Source organism: Tursiops truncatus, chromosome 2 (genome assembly GCF_011762595.2).
Source record: "Tursiops truncatus isolate mTurTru1 chromosome 2, mTurTru1.mat.Y, whole genome shotgun sequence".
NCBI classification, from domain to species: Eukaryota; Metazoa; Chordata; class Mammalia; order Artiodactyla; family Delphinidae; genus Tursiops; species Tursiops truncatus.
The window spans coordinates 74,429,063-74,448,387 of NC_047035.1; the positions used below are offsets into that span (position 1 = coordinate 74,429,063).

At 47.6% G+C, this 19,325-nt stretch overlaps 3 protein-coding genes across 11 annotated transcripts in view; 2 read left to right on the top strand and 1 right to left on the bottom strand.

The window, feature by feature from the left end:
- The first annotated feature begins 5,415 nt into the window (after positions 1-5,415).
- On the top strand, positions 5,416-10,746 carry CIROP (ciliated left-right organizer metallopeptidase). The gene is given in 18 exon segments (XM_033849785.1): positions 5,416-5,584; positions 5,587-5,661; positions 5,664-5,816; positions 5,941-6,034; positions 6,126-6,177; positions 6,380-6,547; positions 7,223-7,345; positions 7,553-7,637; positions 7,780-7,848; positions 7,851-8,156; positions 8,333-8,402; positions 8,471-8,567; positions 8,673-8,838; positions 8,841-8,944; positions 9,338-9,441; positions 9,443-9,534; positions 9,710-9,908; positions 10,536-10,746. Coding segments are annotated over 18 exon segments (2,337 nt in total).
- Positions 10,747-10,915: 169 nt separating this feature from the next.
- C2H14orf119 (chromosome 2 C14orf119 homolog) lies at positions 10,916-14,094 on the bottom strand. 4 transcript variants are annotated; one of them, XM_019948558.3, is made up of 2 exons: positions 13,957-14,094; positions 10,916-12,081 (listed from the first exon to the last, which is right to left on the bottom strand). In XM_019948558.3, the coding sequence occupies exon 2, from the start codon at positions 12,078-12,080 to the stop codon at positions 11,652-11,654; it is 429 nt and encodes a 142-aa protein (XP_019804117.1). In that variant the 5' UTR covers position 12,081; positions 13,957-14,094; the 3' UTR covers positions 10,916-11,651. The 4 variants fall into 4 exon arrangements, with proteins under 4 accessions (XP_019804117.1, XP_004313397.1, XP_019804115.1 ...); XM_004313349.4 differs by lacking the exon at positions 13,957-14,094 and adding an exon at positions 13,494-13,662; XM_019948556.3 differs by lacking the exon at positions 13,957-14,094 and adding an exon at positions 13,494-13,662 and having other exon boundaries at positions 10,916-12,676.
- ACIN1 (apoptotic chromatin condensation inducer 1) overlaps positions 13,815-19,325 on the top strand; it is a 33,354-nt gene continuing 27,843 nt past the window's right edge. For 5 of the 6 annotated variants that reach the window (XM_033851342.1, XM_073800653.1, XM_073800652.1 and 2 more), the window contains exons 1-4: positions 13,815-14,141; positions 15,530-15,595; positions 17,554-17,665; positions 18,088-18,207. In XM_033851342.1, coding sequence (XP_033707233.1) covers positions 13,830-14,141; positions 15,530-15,595; positions 17,554-17,665; positions 18,088-18,207 — 610 coding nt within the window. In that variant the 5' untranslated portion in view covers positions 13,815-13,829. The remainder of the gene's footprint in view (positions 14,142-15,529; positions 15,596-17,553; positions 17,666-18,087; positions 18,208-19,325) is intronic. The other variant, XM_033851344.1, reaches the window with a different exon arrangement.

The window sequence follows — 19,325 nt, forward strand, 5'->3', positions numbered from 1 at the left end:
CCCACCCCACCCCCACGGGTTGCCACATGCCTGGGCCCCCAGGGCCCCCATCCCAGTGTTGCAAGATCCCGGTTGGGGCTGTGAGGGTGGAAAGGGGCCTCTTCACCTCCACTCCCTACCCTGCCCCAAGCCATGAGGGGACTATGGGATGGAGGGGGCTGTACAGGAGATGCTGAGGCAACAATAGCCAAGGCTGGCCGAGGGCCTGTGCACCTCCTCCAGGCCAGTCGCTTCCTATCACCCCCAGCAGGCAGACCTTTCCTCTCAGGACTCAGCGGGGCTGCACCGCAGTGGGAAGGGTCGGACCTGCACGGGACTCCAGGCTGCCTCTATCAGCTGCTGCTATAAGCAGATCTGGCTTGGCCCCAGAAAAGCTTCCATGAGCAGCTCATTGAGAAGGCCCATCAGAAGTCCCCTGAGACTACCCCATGGGGAAATGATGGGTGTTTTCAGAGGAAAATGGCTGCCCCTGGCCATCAATTCTGACTTCAGGGAGCAGCAGAAGCGTCCTAGGACTTGGGAGAAGGAAGGCTTCCGACTAGGGAGACACCCCCGCTGCAGCGCTGTAACCTCCCCTTCTCTTTTAGAAACATGGATCTGAGCTAGGTAGAGGCAAGCCATACGTAGCATGGATCCCCCCACCCCACAAGCCAAGCTTCACTCCAAAGCCCCAAACTGTCCAAAACCCTATTGCTCCCCACACCTTGCACTGTCACCCCTGCCCAGACCATCCAACCCTGCTGCAATCGGGACGGTTTGCAAAACGCCTGTAGCTCCCGCTTTGTCACCGTCTGAGGTTAGGACTGCACTCGGGAGATAAGCCCAGGCCCCATCCGCCGTCCTGAGTGAGACTGCTGGCCCTGCTGCAATCGGGACGGTTTGCAAAACCCCTGCTGGCGCCAGCTCTGTCACCATCTGAGGTTAGGGCTGCGCCCCAAGATAAAGTCTAGCCCCGCCCACCAGCCCTGCCTTCAAACCTTGCAAGCAGCATGGCCAAGAGACAGAGCTCCAGGGCAGCCCACTCAGGGTCTGGAAGCCTTAGCCAGACTCAGGGTGAGGACCCCTTCTTCCTGGTCCTCTCTCACCTCCTCCCCTTCATCCCCAGCCTCACCTTTGCACACTGCCCTCAGCACCATCCTTTCCCCTCACTCTCCATCTACGCTTCTCGATTCCATCTTCCGTCCTCACCCTCCCTCCTCCCTCACCTCCATCCTGCCTTCTCATCACACTCATTTATTCATTCATTTGCTATAAAAATACTTAATAACCCCTGCTCCAGGCACCTTGCTTGTTATAGGAGCTACAGGATAAGCAAGGAGGACAGTCCCTGCCCTTGCGGGGCTTATAAATTCATGAGGGGGACAGACAAACATACCACCACAAATAAATAGATCATTCTAAATTGCAGGCAGTGCTACGGGGCAGAAGTAAAGAGTGACTGTGACAGATATTAATAAGGGAACCTGATTTAAATGTGAGGGTCAGGAAAGGCTCTTTGAGGAAGTAACATGTAAGCAGATGTCTCAAAGGTGAGTAGGAGTCAGTCTGGCAGAAAGTGGGGCTTCCCAACAGAGACAGCAGCTCTGCCTAGGCCCCAAGCAGGTCCTTCCCGGCCATTGACAGAGGCTGGGGTTGAGGGCAGACTAGACTGAGGGGGAGAGGTGAGGTCAGAGAGGGGCTGAGGCCAGATCTCACTCAAGGGGATGCAGAGCATCAAAGGGAGGAAACACCTTCCAAAGGAAGAAGACATTTCCTCTCTCCTAAGGTGAAAGAGAAGAGATGCAGCAGGCGCAGATACAAACAGGTCTGTAGCCCGCTGAGGTTGTTCCCGTCTCATGGCTTCTATTTTTACCATTAAAGAAGAGGTGACTGCAAGTGACTGAGCAGGAAGCTCTGAGAAAGGCTTAAAGGTGTAAAATCCCAGCTTCTGAGAGTGGAATCGGGAGCTGAGATTTCTGGCTTGGAAGCGGCCAGTCGAAGTCTAAGATGACAATTTTAGGCGACAACAGTCTGTCCTCTGGAGGGACTTCCTTCAGTGGTCCTTAGCTTCTCGGGAGCTAGTATGGACAAGACAGATGTTGGGTTCATCTGGGCGTGGGGCTCACCCAGGGAGGCAGGATGGACGGGACAGACAGGGAAGGGGAGGGATTTCGTGGTGAACCTGGAACTTAGGGCGGATAAGGAGAGGTGAAGAGACAGGAAGGGCCAGTGGTTCTTCAATGAGCTTGTAGAACAGCAGCAGTGAGCCGGCTTGAGCAAACAAACCATAAGGAAAGGAGATCATATCAGAGAGTGGGATGTTTGATTCAGTTATTTCATAGTTACTGCAGTTTCTGGTGATGATAAGGCCTGGGTCTGACCCTGGGGGTGGCCTGCTAAGGTGGATGAGAAGCATGTAAGAGATGAGAGGGTGAAGGAACTGAGAAGTGGCCACGCTGGATGGAGTATCCATAAGGATGATGACATCACTTGGACGACTGCCTTGCTCAGCCCCATCCTCTTTCCACAACCCCCGTCCCACATCCCACATCCTCTCATTCACTCCACCCCCCATTAACATCCTCTTCCCTAATCCCTAGTTTCCTACCTCCACATCCTCTTTCTCATCTCCATCCTCATCCTCTCAAACCCCAGCGTCTCTTAACACCTTCATCCTCTCCTTACCCCATTCTCACTCTTCATCCTCATCTTTCTCATCCTGTTCCTCTCAGCACTTTATTTCTCCTCCACACTGGGCACTTGAAAAGCACTATTGCATGGTGGGTTAAAGCCTGTGCCCAGGAGCCTATCGACGTGGGCTCAAATCCCACATATACTGCCTGCCCACGTTGCCTCGCTTGTAAAAATGGGGTAATAATAACACCTACCACATAAGGTTGTCAAAAGAATTACCTGAGTCTAAAGTGCTTGGAACAATGTCTGGGCTCGATACCATCATTGTTATCCTCCCCCTCTCCTTGCCTCATTGCACCCTTCTCCATCTTCTCACCTCCATTATCCCTCTGTACCTACTTCATATTTCTTCTGAGAGGCAGAGATGAATCAGACTCAGCCCCTGCCCATGGTCTGGTAGGGAAACAAGCACAAAAATAAATGTCAGGGACTTCCCTGGTGGCGCAGTGGTTAAGAATCCACCTCCCAATGCAGGGGACACGGGTTCGAGTCCTGGTCCAGGAAGATCCCACATGCCGCAGAGCAACTAAGCCCATGCGCCACAACTACTGAGCCTGCGCTCTAGAGCCTGTGAGCCACAACTACTGAGCCCACGTGCAGCAACTACTGCAGTCTGCGTGCCTAGAGCCTGTGCTCTGCAACAAGAGAAGCCACAGCAATGAGAAGCCCACGCACCGCAAGGAAGAGTAGCCCCCACTCGCCTCAACTAGAGAAAGCCCGCTCGCAGAAACGAAGACCCAACACAACCAAAACTCAAATAAGTCAATTTATTTTAAAAAAATGTCAGGAGAATGTAATAAGTGCTACTTCAAAGATGTGAAAGAAATGCTCTCGGAGATCAGAGGATATGCAAACTCTGCCTGGGGGGAGTAAAGAAAAGTCTCAACAGGCAGATAAACCTCTCAGCTGTATCTCGAAAGATGAGGAAGGATTTGCCTGGCAAAGGCAGGAAAGAGGTATTCCAGCCAAAGGAACACGAGGTGTTTCTAGTGCTGCTTCTGCTAGAAGGTCTGAAGTTCTGCAAGCTGGTGTGAAGTTAGGATGAACCCCTACCCCGGCAGGGGCACGACCTATCCCAGTAAGGCCACAAGAGGGCAGCGAAGCATTAAGAGAGGTGGAGGATGGGGCCCAGAAAACCTCAAGAGAGCCTCACAGACCTCCAATCCCTTGGGCAAGCCCTGACCGGGAGGGTTTTCCCCAGACTGGGCCGGCCCAGCCAGGAAAAAAAAAAAAAAAAAAAAGACTCTGACACTTGGAGAAAAAGACTGGGTTTGTCTTAGAAAAAGAATAAAAGTCCTCTTAGTATGTCCTCTAACACATGTTGGTTAGAGCAGAATAATTCCTCACTGAGTTGAAAGTGTCTCTGGAATACATCCTCTTGACTTAGTATTTACCATGGTCTAGACACTGTTCTTGGCACTTTACAAATCTTCACTTTCTCATAACAGCCCTATCAAGTGAAGTACAGTCACCCCCCTTTTGCAAGTGGGAACCCTGAGGCATTGGGCCCAAGTTACACTGATACAAAGTAGCAGAGTTGGTTTGGCTCCAGAGTTTGGGGGCCTCCCTTGCAAGGGGTAGCTCCAGCCACAGCCCTAGTGTGTAAAAGCATAAAACCCAGCCCTCCCAACGCCCCCGCCCCCTGGAAGTCAGCAGTCCTCTAAACTCTAGTCCTTGTCCATCACTAACGAGCTCTGTTCCCTTATGTCACTTCACCCCTGACCGGCATCTTCAAAAGCTAAATCATGGGGTTAAGCTCTGTTCCTTCACCCACAAACTGGTGAGTAGACCCTCTGGGCTGTGCTGAGTGCCGTGGATACCAAGATGGGTGGGAAACAGGCTTGAGGGACTGTGGGATGTGGAGGGGGAGCCTCGGAGCTACAGTTACAGCAGAGGATGACAAGCTAGGAGGCAGGGGAGAGGCCCCTCCCGCCTCTGGCCAGTGTGGAATTTGGGCAGGAGGTGTTAAGAAAGGCTTCCCAGAGTAATTACAGGGAAGGTAGGAATTAGCCAGACAGGCGGGGAAGGAGGGTATCCAGGCAGGGGAAAGAGGATGCGAAAGCACAGCATGAGCAGAGAAAGCAAAGGGTGTGCTAAGAGCTCGGTCAGAACATCTTTGAACATCTATTAATGCCAATTTTCAGAGTTTACTTCTCCTCCTGACGTGCCAATAAGCAGCTTCTGCAAAGCCTCACAGAATGTGCTAACACAAGGGCCTCTCACAGGAGGTGGTAGCCAACCCACACGTGTTTAAATGGTGAGCGCCTAAGTGCCCTACACAGGTGGAAGAGATGCCTAAAAGCCTTGCAGTTTGGAGTTCACCCAGTTATGACATGGGGGCTAGTGGAGTGCAAAAGCCTTGTTTGTCCACCTCCAATGAGATAGGCAGGCATCTGTGAAGCAAAGAATGCCCCCCCACACACACACACACCATTATGTTAACCCCAGGTTTTTAGTTCTGAGAAGGTTCCAAGGTTGTCCACTCAGAATGGCAGAAGAATCAGGCTGAGACGGAAGAGGGATAGGAGAGTTCCTTCATGGATGAGGCAGGCTTCTCTTTGGAAAGGTCAGTTGAGGCCTCAGGAATGAATACTGCCCCCCTCCAGCTCTCTACTTCTGGCACCCCAGGGAGGAGAGGTGGGGGGCTGCAGCTTTGGCCCTTGTAGTAGTTCACATCGGACCTCTTGGCAGGAGCTATAGATTTACTCAACAACACTCAAATATTGACAAAATAATGCAAGCATGGTGGAGGAGCTTTGGAAAGAGATGGTCAAAAGAGGAAAGCCAGAAATAAGTAAGGCGGGGAAAAAGGGAGTAGAAGGCTGGATCCAGGGCAGCCTATGGAAACATGTTTGCAAGACGTTGCTGCTGCAGCTGCTCCCCCTGGGGAGGTGTCTACATGACAAGACACACGTTTGAGCTTTCTCAGGCCCTGTTTCTCCCGACTTCCCCCAAATTTCCGTTCTTCCTCCCTCACCCTCCCTGGCTCCAGGATCCTCAACCTCTCCGAATCCAAACCTGCCATATGGGAGATCCTATATCAGAGGGAGCTTGGGGTCCTGAGGGAGGCAGGGTAAGAGGGGGATCCCAAGCCCTGGCGGCAGGGCGAGAGGCTGCTCAGCGGCTCCAGGGTGTCCTAGCAGGTGAGTGGGAGAGCAGAGGGCTCCGGAGGACTGAGGGGCAGAGAGGGCTAGTGCAGCAAGGCCACACAGAAAAGAAACTGACGTCTAGGATGTTGAGGTGAAACTGATCTATCGTCTTGTTAAGCCCCTCCAAGGCAAGGACCCCTGCTTCTGCGTCGAGACCCTGCACAGTACTGCCATGCTGTCTGAGGAGACCCAGACACCCCAAACTACCACAGGTGAGTTCATGTCATTGAGAGTGTATACAACACCTCTTCAGGGATACCCAGAAATGTCTCCAGCTCACCTACAGGTATTCATTCTTGCCAGGTGCAGCCTCCTGAAACCAGGATACCAAGGACAGAGTTGCTTGGGGGCCAAGGTGAGAATGACTTAGCAGATTTGGGGATCTGAAGATCTCTAGCTTGCCTAGATCTCTACAAGACCACCAGCATCAGAATTACTTAAGGTGCTTCTTAACAGTGCAGATCCCTGAGCCCCCTCTCCCCCTGACAATTTATTAAATCAGAGACTGGAGGAGAGCAGGGGAGAAGACTCCCTATTCTAACCGTCCACTAAGCCAGATGTGACATTTCACTCGCTGTCACATCCCTGATGCCCATCTCCGTGGTTATGCCTTGTGGCCAGAGCAGGAACCCTCACAGCTAATCCAGCCAGGTGGGTCTGGGGTCCAAAACACTGATTTTCTCCTGTATGTGTGGGTTGCCCACACTTCCAAGTGCCACCAAGAGGTGAGGTTCAAATCAAATTCCTTTGCCCGGCTCTGCTTCTCAATCTTAAATGTCATGGGAAAGGGTAGGGAGCATACAAGCAGTTTTTATTAAATTGGACTTCCCTGGTGGCGCAGTGGTTAAGAAACCACCTGCCAACGCAGGGGACACAGGTTTGATCCCTGGTCCGGGAAGATCCCACGTGCCGCAGAGCAACTCAGCCCGTGTGCCACAACTACTGAACCTGCTCTCTAGAGCCCACGAGCCACAACTACTGAGCCCATGAGCCACAACTACTGAAGCCCGCGTGCCTAGAGCCCGTGCTCTGCAGCAAGAGAAGCCACCGCAATGAGAAGCCCGCGCGCTGGGACGAAGAGTAGCCCCCGCTCACTGCAACTAGAGAAAGCTTGCACAGCAACGAAGACCCAACGCAGCCAAAAATAAAGTTAAATAAATAGAAGATTTAAAAATAAATAAAATTCCACAAGTCGCGTGGCACAGCCCCCCCAAAAAAAATTGTGCTTATTTGGGGTAACTTGGGGCATGCTGATGAAGTTTGGTTGGGGGCTGAAAAACCTCCAAGCCATCCCTTGGTACCACCCCTGCCAAGTTTCCTGGGCCTCCATTTTCAGGAAGACTTCTGCGTTACCCCAGTCCCCTCCTTTCCGCCCTCACCTTGTCCTGGCCCATCCACAGCCCTCTATCGTAACCTGTGCTGCCTGCTGCCAGCTGGACTCAGAAGACAGGCCCCTTGCTGGTACGATTGTCTTCTGTGCCCATCTCACCAGCCCCAGCCTCAGCCACAGTGACATGGTCATGGTGACTGCTGCATGATGAATAGGAAGAAGCAAACAGGTTGGGGAGGGAGCGAGCACAGGTCACTCAGCTTCCCATGAAGTGGAAGGACCTCCTCAGGGTGCAATAGAAGGTACCTCCAGCTCTAAGAAGAGCTGATTGTGCAGAGGGGCGAGAGAGTGCAGTCCGTCCTACTGCGGTCCCCTTCACTCTGCAGTCATTTGTCCTCAGGCCACACTCCATGAACTGCTCCATGCCCTGGGTTTCTCTGGACAGCTCTTCGAGAAATGGAGGGATTGCCCTTCAGGACCCAGAGGTAAATGAGAGGAATGAGGACAATGTCTCCTCACAACATCAACCAGAGAGAACCACTGTTCTCTCACCAACTCCTTCCTTTCAACTCTTCCTGACCCTTCTGAGGTCTCCCTCTCCTCAGATGCCTTCTTCCCTTTCTATACTCAGCGAGAACTGTTCTACAAGTCAACAAGTGACAAGGCGAGATGAGTGGGGACAGCTGCTTCTCAGCACAGCCTGGCCCAACACTTGGGACTGCTAGGGGTTTCACTGGGCACTCCCTTGGAAGAAGAGGTGAGGATGAGAACACTTTGGGGTGATGGAAGGAAGAGGGAACGGTCAGGTGGCACCAGCTATCTCCTCCCAAGGGGCCCTTTGTCTTCACACTGGGAGGCCTGACTACTCCAGAACTGTATAATGACTGCTACCTACGATGGCGCCCAGCACACTCGGCTTGACCCAATCACTCTCGCTGCCTTCAAAGACTCAGGCTGGTACCAGGTCAACCACAGCACAGCAGAGGAGCTGTTGTGGGGCTGGGGTCAGAAATAAGGGAGAATTGCAGAGGGCACTCATGACCCGAGTCAGCTTGGGGGGAGTGAGAGAGGTTGGAAGGGATTATCTGCTGCTAAAGTGTAATTGAAGCTGTGAGCATGGCTGGCCCTGACGGGTCTGGGGGCTTCATTTCTTCTGAGGGCTCTTCTATCTCTCAAGCAGGGTCTGGCCTGGAATTTGGCCTGGTGACCACCTGTGGAAATGGCACCTCAGACTTCTTCTGTACTGGCAAGTGCGTGTGCTGAGGGGCTGCACAGCTGTCAGTGATTCTAGTGTCACTCTACCGTCCCCTACACACAGCAGACTGGGCTGCCACTACCTGCACCTGGACAAGGGAAGCTGCTCCTCAGACCTCATGCTGGAAGGCTGATGCAGGTATCAGCTCTTGGCCAATGGGGTGGGTAGACTAGAGAATGGGGAATGAAACCGAGTGGGGCTGGAGAGGAGTCTCCTTCTAAGGCATCTGGACAAACAGTATTCTACCTTCTGCCCTGCCCTTCAGAGTGAATGCTGGAGGAAGGAAAATGGATTCCCACCTGCGGCGGAGAATCCCCATGGGGAGATCTACCATCCCCATAGTTGTTGCTTCCTTGCCAACCTCACTTCACAGATGCTTCCTGGGGACAAGATCAGGCATCCCTCTCAGATCCCACACCTCAAGGAAGCAAACCCCCTGGCCACTGCTACTTACATCAGTGCACGGAGAGGGGAGTGTACAAGGTGCAGGTGGAAGGATCACCCTGGGTCCCATGCCTTCCAGGAAAGGCTATTCAGGTGGGTATCAGAAGTGGAATAGCTGTAGCACACTGGCAAAAAGTTTGGAAGTGCTCTTATGGTAGTACCATCCAATGTGCTTTGATGTTCATTAAATTTTTTATTATTATTGGAGTATGGTTGATTTACAATATTATATTAGTTTCAGATGTACAACATAGTGATTCAATATTTTTATAGATTATACTCCATTTAAAGTTATTATAAAATATGGGCTCTATACCTTGTGCTGTACGATATATCCCTGTAGCTTCTTTATTGATGTTCATTTATTTTTTACTAAGTACCCTACTGAGTCCATGAATCTGATTTAGAATGTACATTTTCCTTAGAAGGAGGGCTTGAGCAGGTGACTGAGGCTATAACTATACCCTGCTACATATTTCTTTGTAGATACCTGGGAACAATGGCCATCTCTTCTGTCCCTGGGGTTGGCTCTGTTACACAAATGAAGGTACCGATGCTATCAATATTACTTACCCAGCTATAAGTCTTTCAACCTGACCTATTATTTAGCTGGGCCCCCCCAGGCCACTCCCTGGGGAAGGAAGAGGGCGAAGAGCTAACTGAAGCAGTCCTACAAGGCTCTGGTGAGCACTGGTGGGTAAATCAATGGTTCAGGCTAAGGGTTTATACAGTGGGCCAAGGAGAATGTTCAAGTCCTTTACTTGATAACCCTCCTCTAAAGACCTTCCGTTCATCCCAGTCCCAAGCCTGCACCTGTTTCATGAGATATACTCTTCCAGGGACTATACTTCCATTAAGAGATCCAAACGTCCATTTGGCGCTATTTCCACAGTCTCTTGATTACCACCAGTCTGGTCTTCACTGTGCATATGTGGAAATCCCCTGGCTGCCAAGGGCCTTCAGCTGGTATGCTGCACAGGGCCCTGACCCTGACTCTCTGGAAGAAACCTCTAGAAGTATATTATGGAGGAGCCACCTTTACCATAGAACACAGCAAGTAAGATAACATTCCAAGGAGTTTTCTTTCAAATTCCTGGAATCCAGATATTTGAAACTATATTAAGCACTCATTCATACATACACTGTCCTATACAGTTAATATTTCAGAAAACAAGGATCCCTAACATGGTGCCTATCACCATGGGACACCTCTCTCCCCAGCAGTAATAGAGTTCACCTATCTCTAGGACATAGGGCTCCTAGTCCCCTTCTTTTCTTTTTAATGAATTTTTTTTTCTTTTTTGGCCACACCATGCAGCCTGCGAGATCTTAGTTCCCTGACCGTGGATCTAACCTGGGCCCCCTGTAGTGGAAGCGCAGAATCCTAACCATTGGATGGCCAGGGAATTCCCCCTTTCTTTTCTTAAGCACTACCCAGGCAACTTGCCTGAACACTATAGTCTTAACTCTTCCCCTAAGCCATTTCCTCCTTCCAACAATTTAAGTTGCTGGCAGTCTTGGATCTTGGTCTTCTTCCTTTCAGGTTCTATATCCCCTTATTGATTTCCCGTTCAGCTTACTGTTTGGATGAAGAATGAGTTCTAGGTGTTAAAATAAAGGTAGGGCACTTCACCTCCTAGGCCTAGGCATTATTCCAGGCCAAATATTACCCCTACATCCCTAGGTTTCTAGTTACCTCAGACCATAATCCTTCCATGACCCACCTCGGTCTGTCCATGGGACTCTGCCTAATGTCGCTTATCCTGGTGGTTGCACTGGGAACCATGGCCTATCAGAAACGAGCTACTCTTCAGGTGGGACCTTCTGCCCCTTACCATTCACTAGAGCCCCAAGGCGCAACAGGGGGCCCAGTTGGAGGAATGAGTGAGGTGTGATGTTACCCAGAGCATGACACAGGTTAGGGCAGAGATGATTTCTTAGGAGAAACTGGATGGAAAGTCGATCTATTGTCTATACTTAAGTTCTACTTTTCTCAGAATGCCTCCTTCTGTGTATATCAACATTACACTAGCCTTGCAATGAAAAAAAGGTAAAGACTTACGGTTCTGAAAATCTGTTCTTTATTTTGATACAAAAAATAAACCCTTCAACCTGTAAAGAATGTCACTTGTTTTCATATTGTTGTAAAGCAAACTTATAGAATAGGAACATCTGCTACCAGCTCCAAGGATGTCATATATACTTTAGAAAAAAATCATTGCTACTTGGATTCATACCAACATCAGTGTGGAGGAAGGAGTAGCTAATTATCTCCACCTCCTGATTTTTCCATAAGTTTACTAAATCATCACTAGGAAAGCTAGTAGTTGGGATATCACATAATTATGCCAGAATTTGGTAACAGTGGTGAAAGCAGCCATCTGAATCCAGCTAAATTATAAGAACATGACCTTTTATTGTCCTTCTCTCTTGCTTCTGGAGTAGAAGGGCTCTATTTTATACCCCTATGGGCCGGCAGTAGGCTTGAGTTATAATGTGTAGATTCCTTTCGGTTATAGTTGTAAAAGAAGCCTTTAAATTCTTGAGGGTTTGACATCTCTTGGAAGGAAGTAAGCTAGGAGACAGATTGCTGATCTGGATTTGCTTAGATGGAAAACATTTACACTAGGAATCCAGTTGATCGGCTGTTGAAATCACCAGGCTTGTATTGGTCAGCAAGTTCAGTCAGCTGATCGGGACACCATCCCCAGGCCTTTAAGTGATACATTTGAAGTTCTCATGGTAAAGTTGTGGCCTCGGCTCCATTAGCTCTGGTTATCTTCTTTGATTTTAATGCCTATCAGTCTTTACCAGCGGTAGCAGCCACTGCTTGGTAAAACTTTGCCACGAAGTCTGGCTCACTGATCTCCAGCTGCCTGACAAATTCATTGCGCTCCTGCTCAGCCCAACCTCGAAACCACTGATCCCAAAGACGTAGCTGGCACTCAAAGATACAAGGTGGTCGGTTTGCTCCAGACACGCTAAGCTGCTCCAGACTTTCCAGCAGTGGCTGCAATTTTCCCGGTACTGCCTTAGCTACCAGGTCCTGTAGGAAACGTTCACGCTGAGGACCTGACCAGCTGGCAAACCAATGAAGAATACACTTCATCTCCTGGGAAGTGATGTAAGACATTGGGGGAGGGGAAGAGTTAGAAATATTGTCTGGTACCGAGGGTAAGGGAGAAGGGAAGGGTAGCGGCATCGAAGAGGAAGATGATCCCAGTGGCATCCTGAAACATAAGAGCACTGTTATATACTCTCTGGATAGAGCAACCAAAATACAGCTTCCCAACAACACAGAATCTTATCACACTCCATCAACGTCTACAAAGAAAATTACTTTTCACCAATTTGGTTTACAGAAAAACAACAGGGTCCTTTATTTAGGTTATTATCCAACTTAGACAAGGTACTCAAGAATAACCTAATTTCATTATTTGCCAACCTTCCTCTCTCGTTTTCAAACCCATTACCCTTCCCAACCACTGCCTCCCTCCATCATTCTTATAAACAATCCAAAAATAACCAAAGTATTCCTTGTTCATTCTTTACCACCTAATTCTATGTTCCAGATTCAGTAAAGAAAAAAAACCAACGATTAATATTGGTCCAACACATCTTCCCTAAAATGAAAAAAAGGTACACATTTTTTAATTTACCAAGCAGCTGGTCAGGGCCTAGATGCTAATCATTCCAGAGCTATCAACAGAAGGAAAAAAAAGAAAGGGAAAACATCATATATGACGAAAGAGCCTTCTCCGCAATGTGCATGTAGCCTCTGAAATATGCCAAGAACTTCATAACTCCATTATTTTCTTATATTTCCTGTAAAGCACCAGGAAAAATTAAAGAGCAGAGTTAGTGAAGGCGCCTTGTCCAAAATAAGATAACAAAGTAAGAAAAACAGAAGAAGCCAAGTGTTTATTCAGTACTGAAAAAACAGTCTAATTGGTTTGTTGGCTTAGGGATCTAACAACTGTTATACTGTTGTAGCTGTGTGACAATTCATGTCTGAACAATTTTCCTTCATGTTTAATATAATACCTATTGATGACTTGCCATTGATTCGCATCACTAATGCAACTGGAAGGTCAGCCAACTTGAATAGTTTTCAAATCCCACAGTTTGAATCTCTAACAAGGAAAACAAACTACTTGTTTACGACCTATTTTACTGTTTGTGTTTCTTCTGCTCTAAGTTGGAGTGTTTGTAGTGACAAAGGAACCCCGAAGCAATTAACATCAGTTCTGTACCAAAACGGTCCAGCCGAGGTTGCCTTTTCACAGTGGCCCTACAAGAAGCAATTCCTCCTAAAGGAATTTTATTCTCTTACTCGAAGAAAGGGCTAACTTTTCCCGAGTCTTGCGACATGGCTTCCACGGCAAGCTCAAGTTCAATTATCACGAATTAGTTCACAGGCTGGGTCGAAAGACACGGTGCTGCCGCTTGCCACTTTGGAGGCCACGGAGCCTGGCATTCCGTGGTCCCAAAGAGCAACGTAGCCTTAGATGGGAGTGGCGGGGATTCGGAGGATGGGAGGCGGCAGCTGTTTCCGTAGGGGAGCGGGAGTCTTGCCCTACTAAGGGCAGCCCGTAAACACCGAGTCTGACCCGGCCCAGGGAGGTACTTCTACCCCGCTTACCTCCCCTTTCCTCTCACAGGGCACCCGGAGACCGTCACAAGAGTGTTTAGACTTCAACTATCGCCGCCGCTTCCAGGTTTCCTAAAAACCCTAAGGAGGGCCAGCCGGGAAGCCCACGCACTTCCGGTCCCGGACCAGCCCCAAACACCCAAGCGCCACAGCGTCTCAGCCTTAGGTCCGGAGATAGCCGAATAATTCCGATTATGGTTATGCCAGAGTCGAGAGCTTCCGAACAGATTCGATTCAAAGCCTCGGTAAGACGAAGAGAACCGAGCTCTGAAAGCAGGATGAGGGAGGGGGAGCGACTAGGAGGATGGAAAGAACCAATTGGTGCCGATGTGGAGACGGAAACACCCGAGAATTTCCGGAGGAGCCCGGGGAGTTCTGAGTGGTAATCGAGGGGTTGACTATGGAAGTGGGCGGGGCCAACTCGGTACGTTCGAAGGGCGTTGGCGGAAATTACCGAAGATGCCCGAAGCCGTCGGGACGGACCCGAGTACCTCACGCAAGATGGCGGAGCTGGAGGAGGTGACTCTGGACGGGAAGCCTCTTCAGGCGCTGCGGGTGACCGACCTGAAGGCCGCACTGGAGCAGCGAGGCCTAGCCAAGAGCGGGCAGAAGAGTGCCCTGGTCAAGCGGCTCAAAGGGGTGAGTAGACGGCGTTGCCGGGGTGTCGGAGGGGAGCTGACCCGGTAGAGCCGAGTCTCTGCCGCGGCGCAGGCGCAGTGTCCGAGCTCGGCGCGAGCTCGCTCAGGCCGCCAGCGCCAGCCTCCGGATCCGCGCGCACGGTGGTTGGGGAGGCTCGCGCTGGAGTGGAGATAGCGCTGGTTCCCGCCTTAACGGTAGCGGCGCGATCCCAAAATGGGAGGGTGCGCGCTACTCTCCCGGAGTGTCTTAAGCTCCTTCCTCCTCCCCCACCCCCTCCTTGTTTGTGTCTGTGGTTTCGGCGCATGCGCTGCAGAAGGAGTTAAATCCCACTACAACCACCGGCGTTGCTGGCCTGAGGGGGGCGAGATGGGCTAGGTCGGAGTTAGGTGTTTAGTTGGGCAGAGGGGATGAGGGGTTGGTATCGGTATCGCAAAGAATAGAATTGGGGTAGGGCAAAAATGTCTGCTTGATTAGATTAGGAGGTGAGATGAAGAGAAACCTTGATCTGAAGGGACTTGGTTAGGGAGGGCTGTATAATTTATAGGGCGTCCAGAAGCAATTCGGGTGGATAAGAGTTTGGTGATTATTGATGAGAGAGGTGAGGCGGGCTGGTATGTGTTGGGGTTTTGAATCGGTTTGAGTAGATTAGGGTGGGATTGTCAAGAGGTAGATGGATGGATTGGTGTGTATAGGTTTGGTGTAAGCGGAGGGAAGGTGTGGATTTCTTGGTTTTAATTAGGGTAAGTTAGGATACGTGAAGAGTAACAGATTCGGGCTGGGTTGGCTCAAGGGTTAAGTTGGCAAACCGTTGCTTACATTGAAGCTGACAGTTCCGTGTGTGGAGGGATTGGATCAGGACACAGTTTATAGAGTCTGTGGTCATTTTGTTCTGTAGCCTCCTCTGAAATTTTTATAAATTTGGTAAATCTAGGTGCCACTCTTTTGGAAACGATACAAGTTCACTCAAGTAGATCTAGTCCTGGGTAACTGACCAAGGAATTCAGTCAGGCCAAAACCATGTTGGTTTCATGTATTTGAACCTGGTTTGAATATTTGAAGTGAAGGGCCAGATTTAGAAGGGACACTACTCAGAAGTGCAGAAGATAATAGGGATTGTAGTACTGGTTCTGTCACTGTCACTGATTTTATTGCATAGCCACATTTTCCCAATATGCCTGCATTTTACATCTGTACATTTGGGAGCAGTAACCATGGCTACCTTTAAGGGTCTTCTGAAGACGAATGAGGACGGAATTAGTAAAGGGCTTTTAGGTCCCTGGAAGAGGAGTACAGTTTAAGTGTGTACGGTTAGTCATTGCCTTTGATGAAGAGATTGGGGGAGGGTTTTTTTCCTCCTGGTTTCTGACTTTTGCCCTTCTCTATACCAGGCTCTAATGCTAGAAAATTTACAGAAACACTCAACACCCCATGCTGCATTCCAGCCAAATTCTCAGGTAAGAAAGAAGGTTCACTAGAAGGGGGGGCTCTTTGGATGCACGGAGACATGGAAGGACATGATGTAGTATATTTGATGCTTGATTTCTCACCAGTATTTTCCTCAGTTCCCTGGGTTGAAAATGTTTTCATACTAGGACAGTTGAATTCTAATAAAGAATTCACGAATCAGAAGAGCTGTTAGTTAATTTCTGATTCTTGAAACGGTGTGTTCAGAAAGATGTGGCTCTAGTTGATTAAGTGGAGTACAAGGATCTGAAGGCATTTGTTTGACATCAATTTGGAAAAAGTAGTTGATGTCTTTGAATGTAGATATGCGTAGACAATCAACAGGGCAGTATAGGAAAATACTTGCTGATCAAGAAGAATTCTTGTGTTGACATAGATTTTCCAAGAATTCAGTCCTTTGGAAATCATCCACCATTGCTAGTTTTAATATTAACCGTGCAGTTACTCCTAAACGTCATTAATTGCTGTTACTTTGGGCAAGAAACTTAACCTTTGGAGGCCTTGGCTTCCTCAGTTTCCCTGTGTGTAAGATGAGAAAGAGTTGGACTAGATCCATAGTTTTATAACTACTCTGTTGGGATCTTGTGGAGCTGCTTTTGGAGACTTCCTAGAGAAAATTTCTTCCCAAATGAGCAGGGGTTCACATTCCTCTCTTAAACTAGATTAGATCTACTTCTGTCTGCTTTGAATATTGAGTTTCTGCATAAGATTTCTTTGGAAGAAATCATTCCCAGTTTCAAAAAAAAAAGTCTTAGGCTGTGTGGTCTCCTAAGATTCTTTTCAGCTTTTAACATCCCCTCATTATATTGTGTCATGCACTTAAAGGAAAAATCCAGGTCTTTGTTAGTGCAGTGGTGTGCAGCTCCAATACTAGATGAAGTCCCAAGATACAGTGGAAAAACAAGAGAGCTTTCCTACTCCCTTGTTATTAGCTCATGAAGCTGAAAGTATAATCTAACTAGCTTACAGAGGTTAAGTATTTTAACAAGCATAAGAAACTGCATAAGTTAATCACTTTACCATTCTATTCCTTTTGCCGATTACATTTGCAACTTTGAAGTTTTGCTTTTATTAACATAGGTTTTTTGCAACAAATACATACGTTCTCTAATACTTGCAACCCACGCTTCATCAGTGTCCACTGACTACCAAGAGACTCATCTCTATTTTAGGGGGGAAAAAAAACATTTACCACGCTTAGGAAAGATGACTAATGACATAGAAAGTATTTATTCAGATTTTTTTCCTTTTTCTGGAGTTCTAATAGGACTTGCTAAGCAAGAAGCTTCTCGGGAAGAGGACTTGTGAAGAGAAAGCTGAAGGGCAGAATAGTGACATGGGAGTCTGTGTTGCAGAAAAAAATGGGAAAAGGGATTAAGCTCCTGGATTTTAAAAATTGTTACCAAAGATTTCTTCTCACCCAAAGAAAATGGAGTTAGAACTCTGTCTAAATGCTGAATCCCTTTTCTTAGTCTCTTGCTTTCAGGCTTTTAAGTCTAGTAGTTGAATTTTGGAGATGTTTAACAAAATGTTTCCTGGATAGGTGGAGGTTGATCTTTTGTGTGAACAAAAGATGAATTAGTATGAACTAGTATTTTTTTCCTTCAGTTTTTGATATTATTAAAAGGAAAATTTAGATTATCTTTATATAATTTAGATTATCTAAAAATTTAGACTAAAAGGCATAATTTTATAGGAATTTTTATTTTTTTGAATTATTTGTGTATCATTCTTTGGCTGGGAACTGAATATTTAAAATAAAAAATTATGTGTGCAGTTCCTCTTTGCCATCTTTTGTGAATCGTAGGGCTATATATTTTGGTCCTCAACTTAGGAGTAGCTTAGAAAAGGGCCCTCCAACATTTTCCGTATCTTTCCATGGAATTTTGTACCTTGCGTTTTCCTGGTTTGTTTTCCTAGACTATCTTTTTCCATGTCTTCTACACAGATTGGCGAGGAAATGAGCCAGAACAGTTTCATAAAGCAGTATCTGGAAAAGCAGCAGGAGCTGCTTAGGCAGCGTCTGGAACGTGAAGCTCGAGAAGCTGCAGAACTTGAAGGTAAGCCCAGACTGTCACTTCTTACAAGGAGTTCTTCCTGCTTATTCCTTTCACTGAGTAGATGGGCCTGTTTCACTAGGCAGTTTCAGGAATATAAGTCAGGCTGAGACTGCCAGTTATTTGCTTTGGTAGTTTATGGAGCCAAGTGAGTTACTATTTACCTTTTGTCAGGGAAGAAGACACTTAATTTGACTGTCTTGACTAGAAGAGCATTCCTGCCAACAGGAAGAGTTATAAGTAAATTAAGCTACCCTTTAGATGAACAAGAGCCTTATCTTAGGGAGTTTTTCTCTATGGACAGTGCTCTTTTTAGTATATACTCTGTATCCGTGACTTTGCCTGACCTCCTTCACTCCTCTACATATTCCCACATGCTGAGCCCTTCACTCCCTCCCTGCCCCGACCCAATCTGTACTTTGCAGAAGCTTCAGCTGAGTCGGAGGACGAGATGATCCATCCCGAGGGAGTGGCTTCCCTGCTGCCTCCTGACTTTCAGAGCAGCCTGGAGAGACCAGAGCTGGAGCTCAGCAGACATTCACCCAGTACGTATCTCCCTCCCCACTGCGCTGTTTTGTCAATCCTGCGTAGTTGGTGGGGGGAGGTAGTTACACCTCCTTTCATGCTAAGCCTCCATTAAAGTCCCAGGGCAATTCTGTGACAGTGTTATTTGACATCTGTTTTTCATGGAAATTATGTCCTTTTTGAAGTCTGCGTTCACCTCTATGTTGTGTTGACCTCTCAGTATTTTATGAGGCAGTCTGATTTTTCTTCTCATCTGTATACCTCTCTAACTTCCTCTGCCTCTGAATTTAGCAACAGTCAAAACTCTTTTTCATCTCTTCACCAATTGTATATATTGTGTGTTACACATCCAGTCATCCCCCCAAATGGGCATCTGCAGTTTATTAATTCATTCAACAAGTTTTTACAAGTAAAAACTTGCCTGTTGTATGCCAGGCTTGTGCTAGGCACCAGGAATATAGTAGAGAAAAAGACAAGTCTCTGTCATAATGAAACATACAGTCTAGTGAGAAGATGGACATTAAACAAATTATTACATAATTAACTGGAGTTATGCTGTGTACTATGAGAGGCAGTGCAGGGTATTATTTGAGCATATTACGGGGAGTTCAAACCCAGTGTGTGGAATTGGTTCAGGTAAGATTAATTTTTTCACATTTAAAAAAATGTTAAGCACCCACTTTTGTATAGTATCTCAAGCAAAAGTCTGTAAATGCAGCCTTTGTCTTCTAGGAACTACCTGTCAAAACAGTGTGCCTTTAGGGGAACATGCGTATAAGACATGTGAACAGTAGGTAGATAAAGTAAACCAGTGTGTAAATTAACAAGTATTTTGAATGATTGTTAATGTTAGTGGTCATGGAGAAGGTGATCATTCCATATTTAATACTTCTAGAATGTATAGAAGTTGCTAGCTCTTCTGGTTAATATGGAACTCTTTCCGGAAAGCAGATTTTTAGGAGATATTTAATGATGGGAGAGAAATAATTTCTTTTAGAGATCTCTTTTCTCTTCAAAATAAAAACAGCAAACCACCAATTGATTCATTTTGCTCTTAGCACTCTTTTTTTCCCTGATTGTAAAGCCATGTGGAAGGGGAAAACTCTTTTTATAAATTAGTTGTCAGCATTGCTTCTTA

Excerpts from the sequence above, each read along its gene's own strand:
- C2H14orf119 (XM_019948558.3), bottom strand. The coding sequence starts at position 12,080 with ATGCCACTGGGATCATCTTCCTCTTCGATGCCGCTACCCTTCCCTTCT.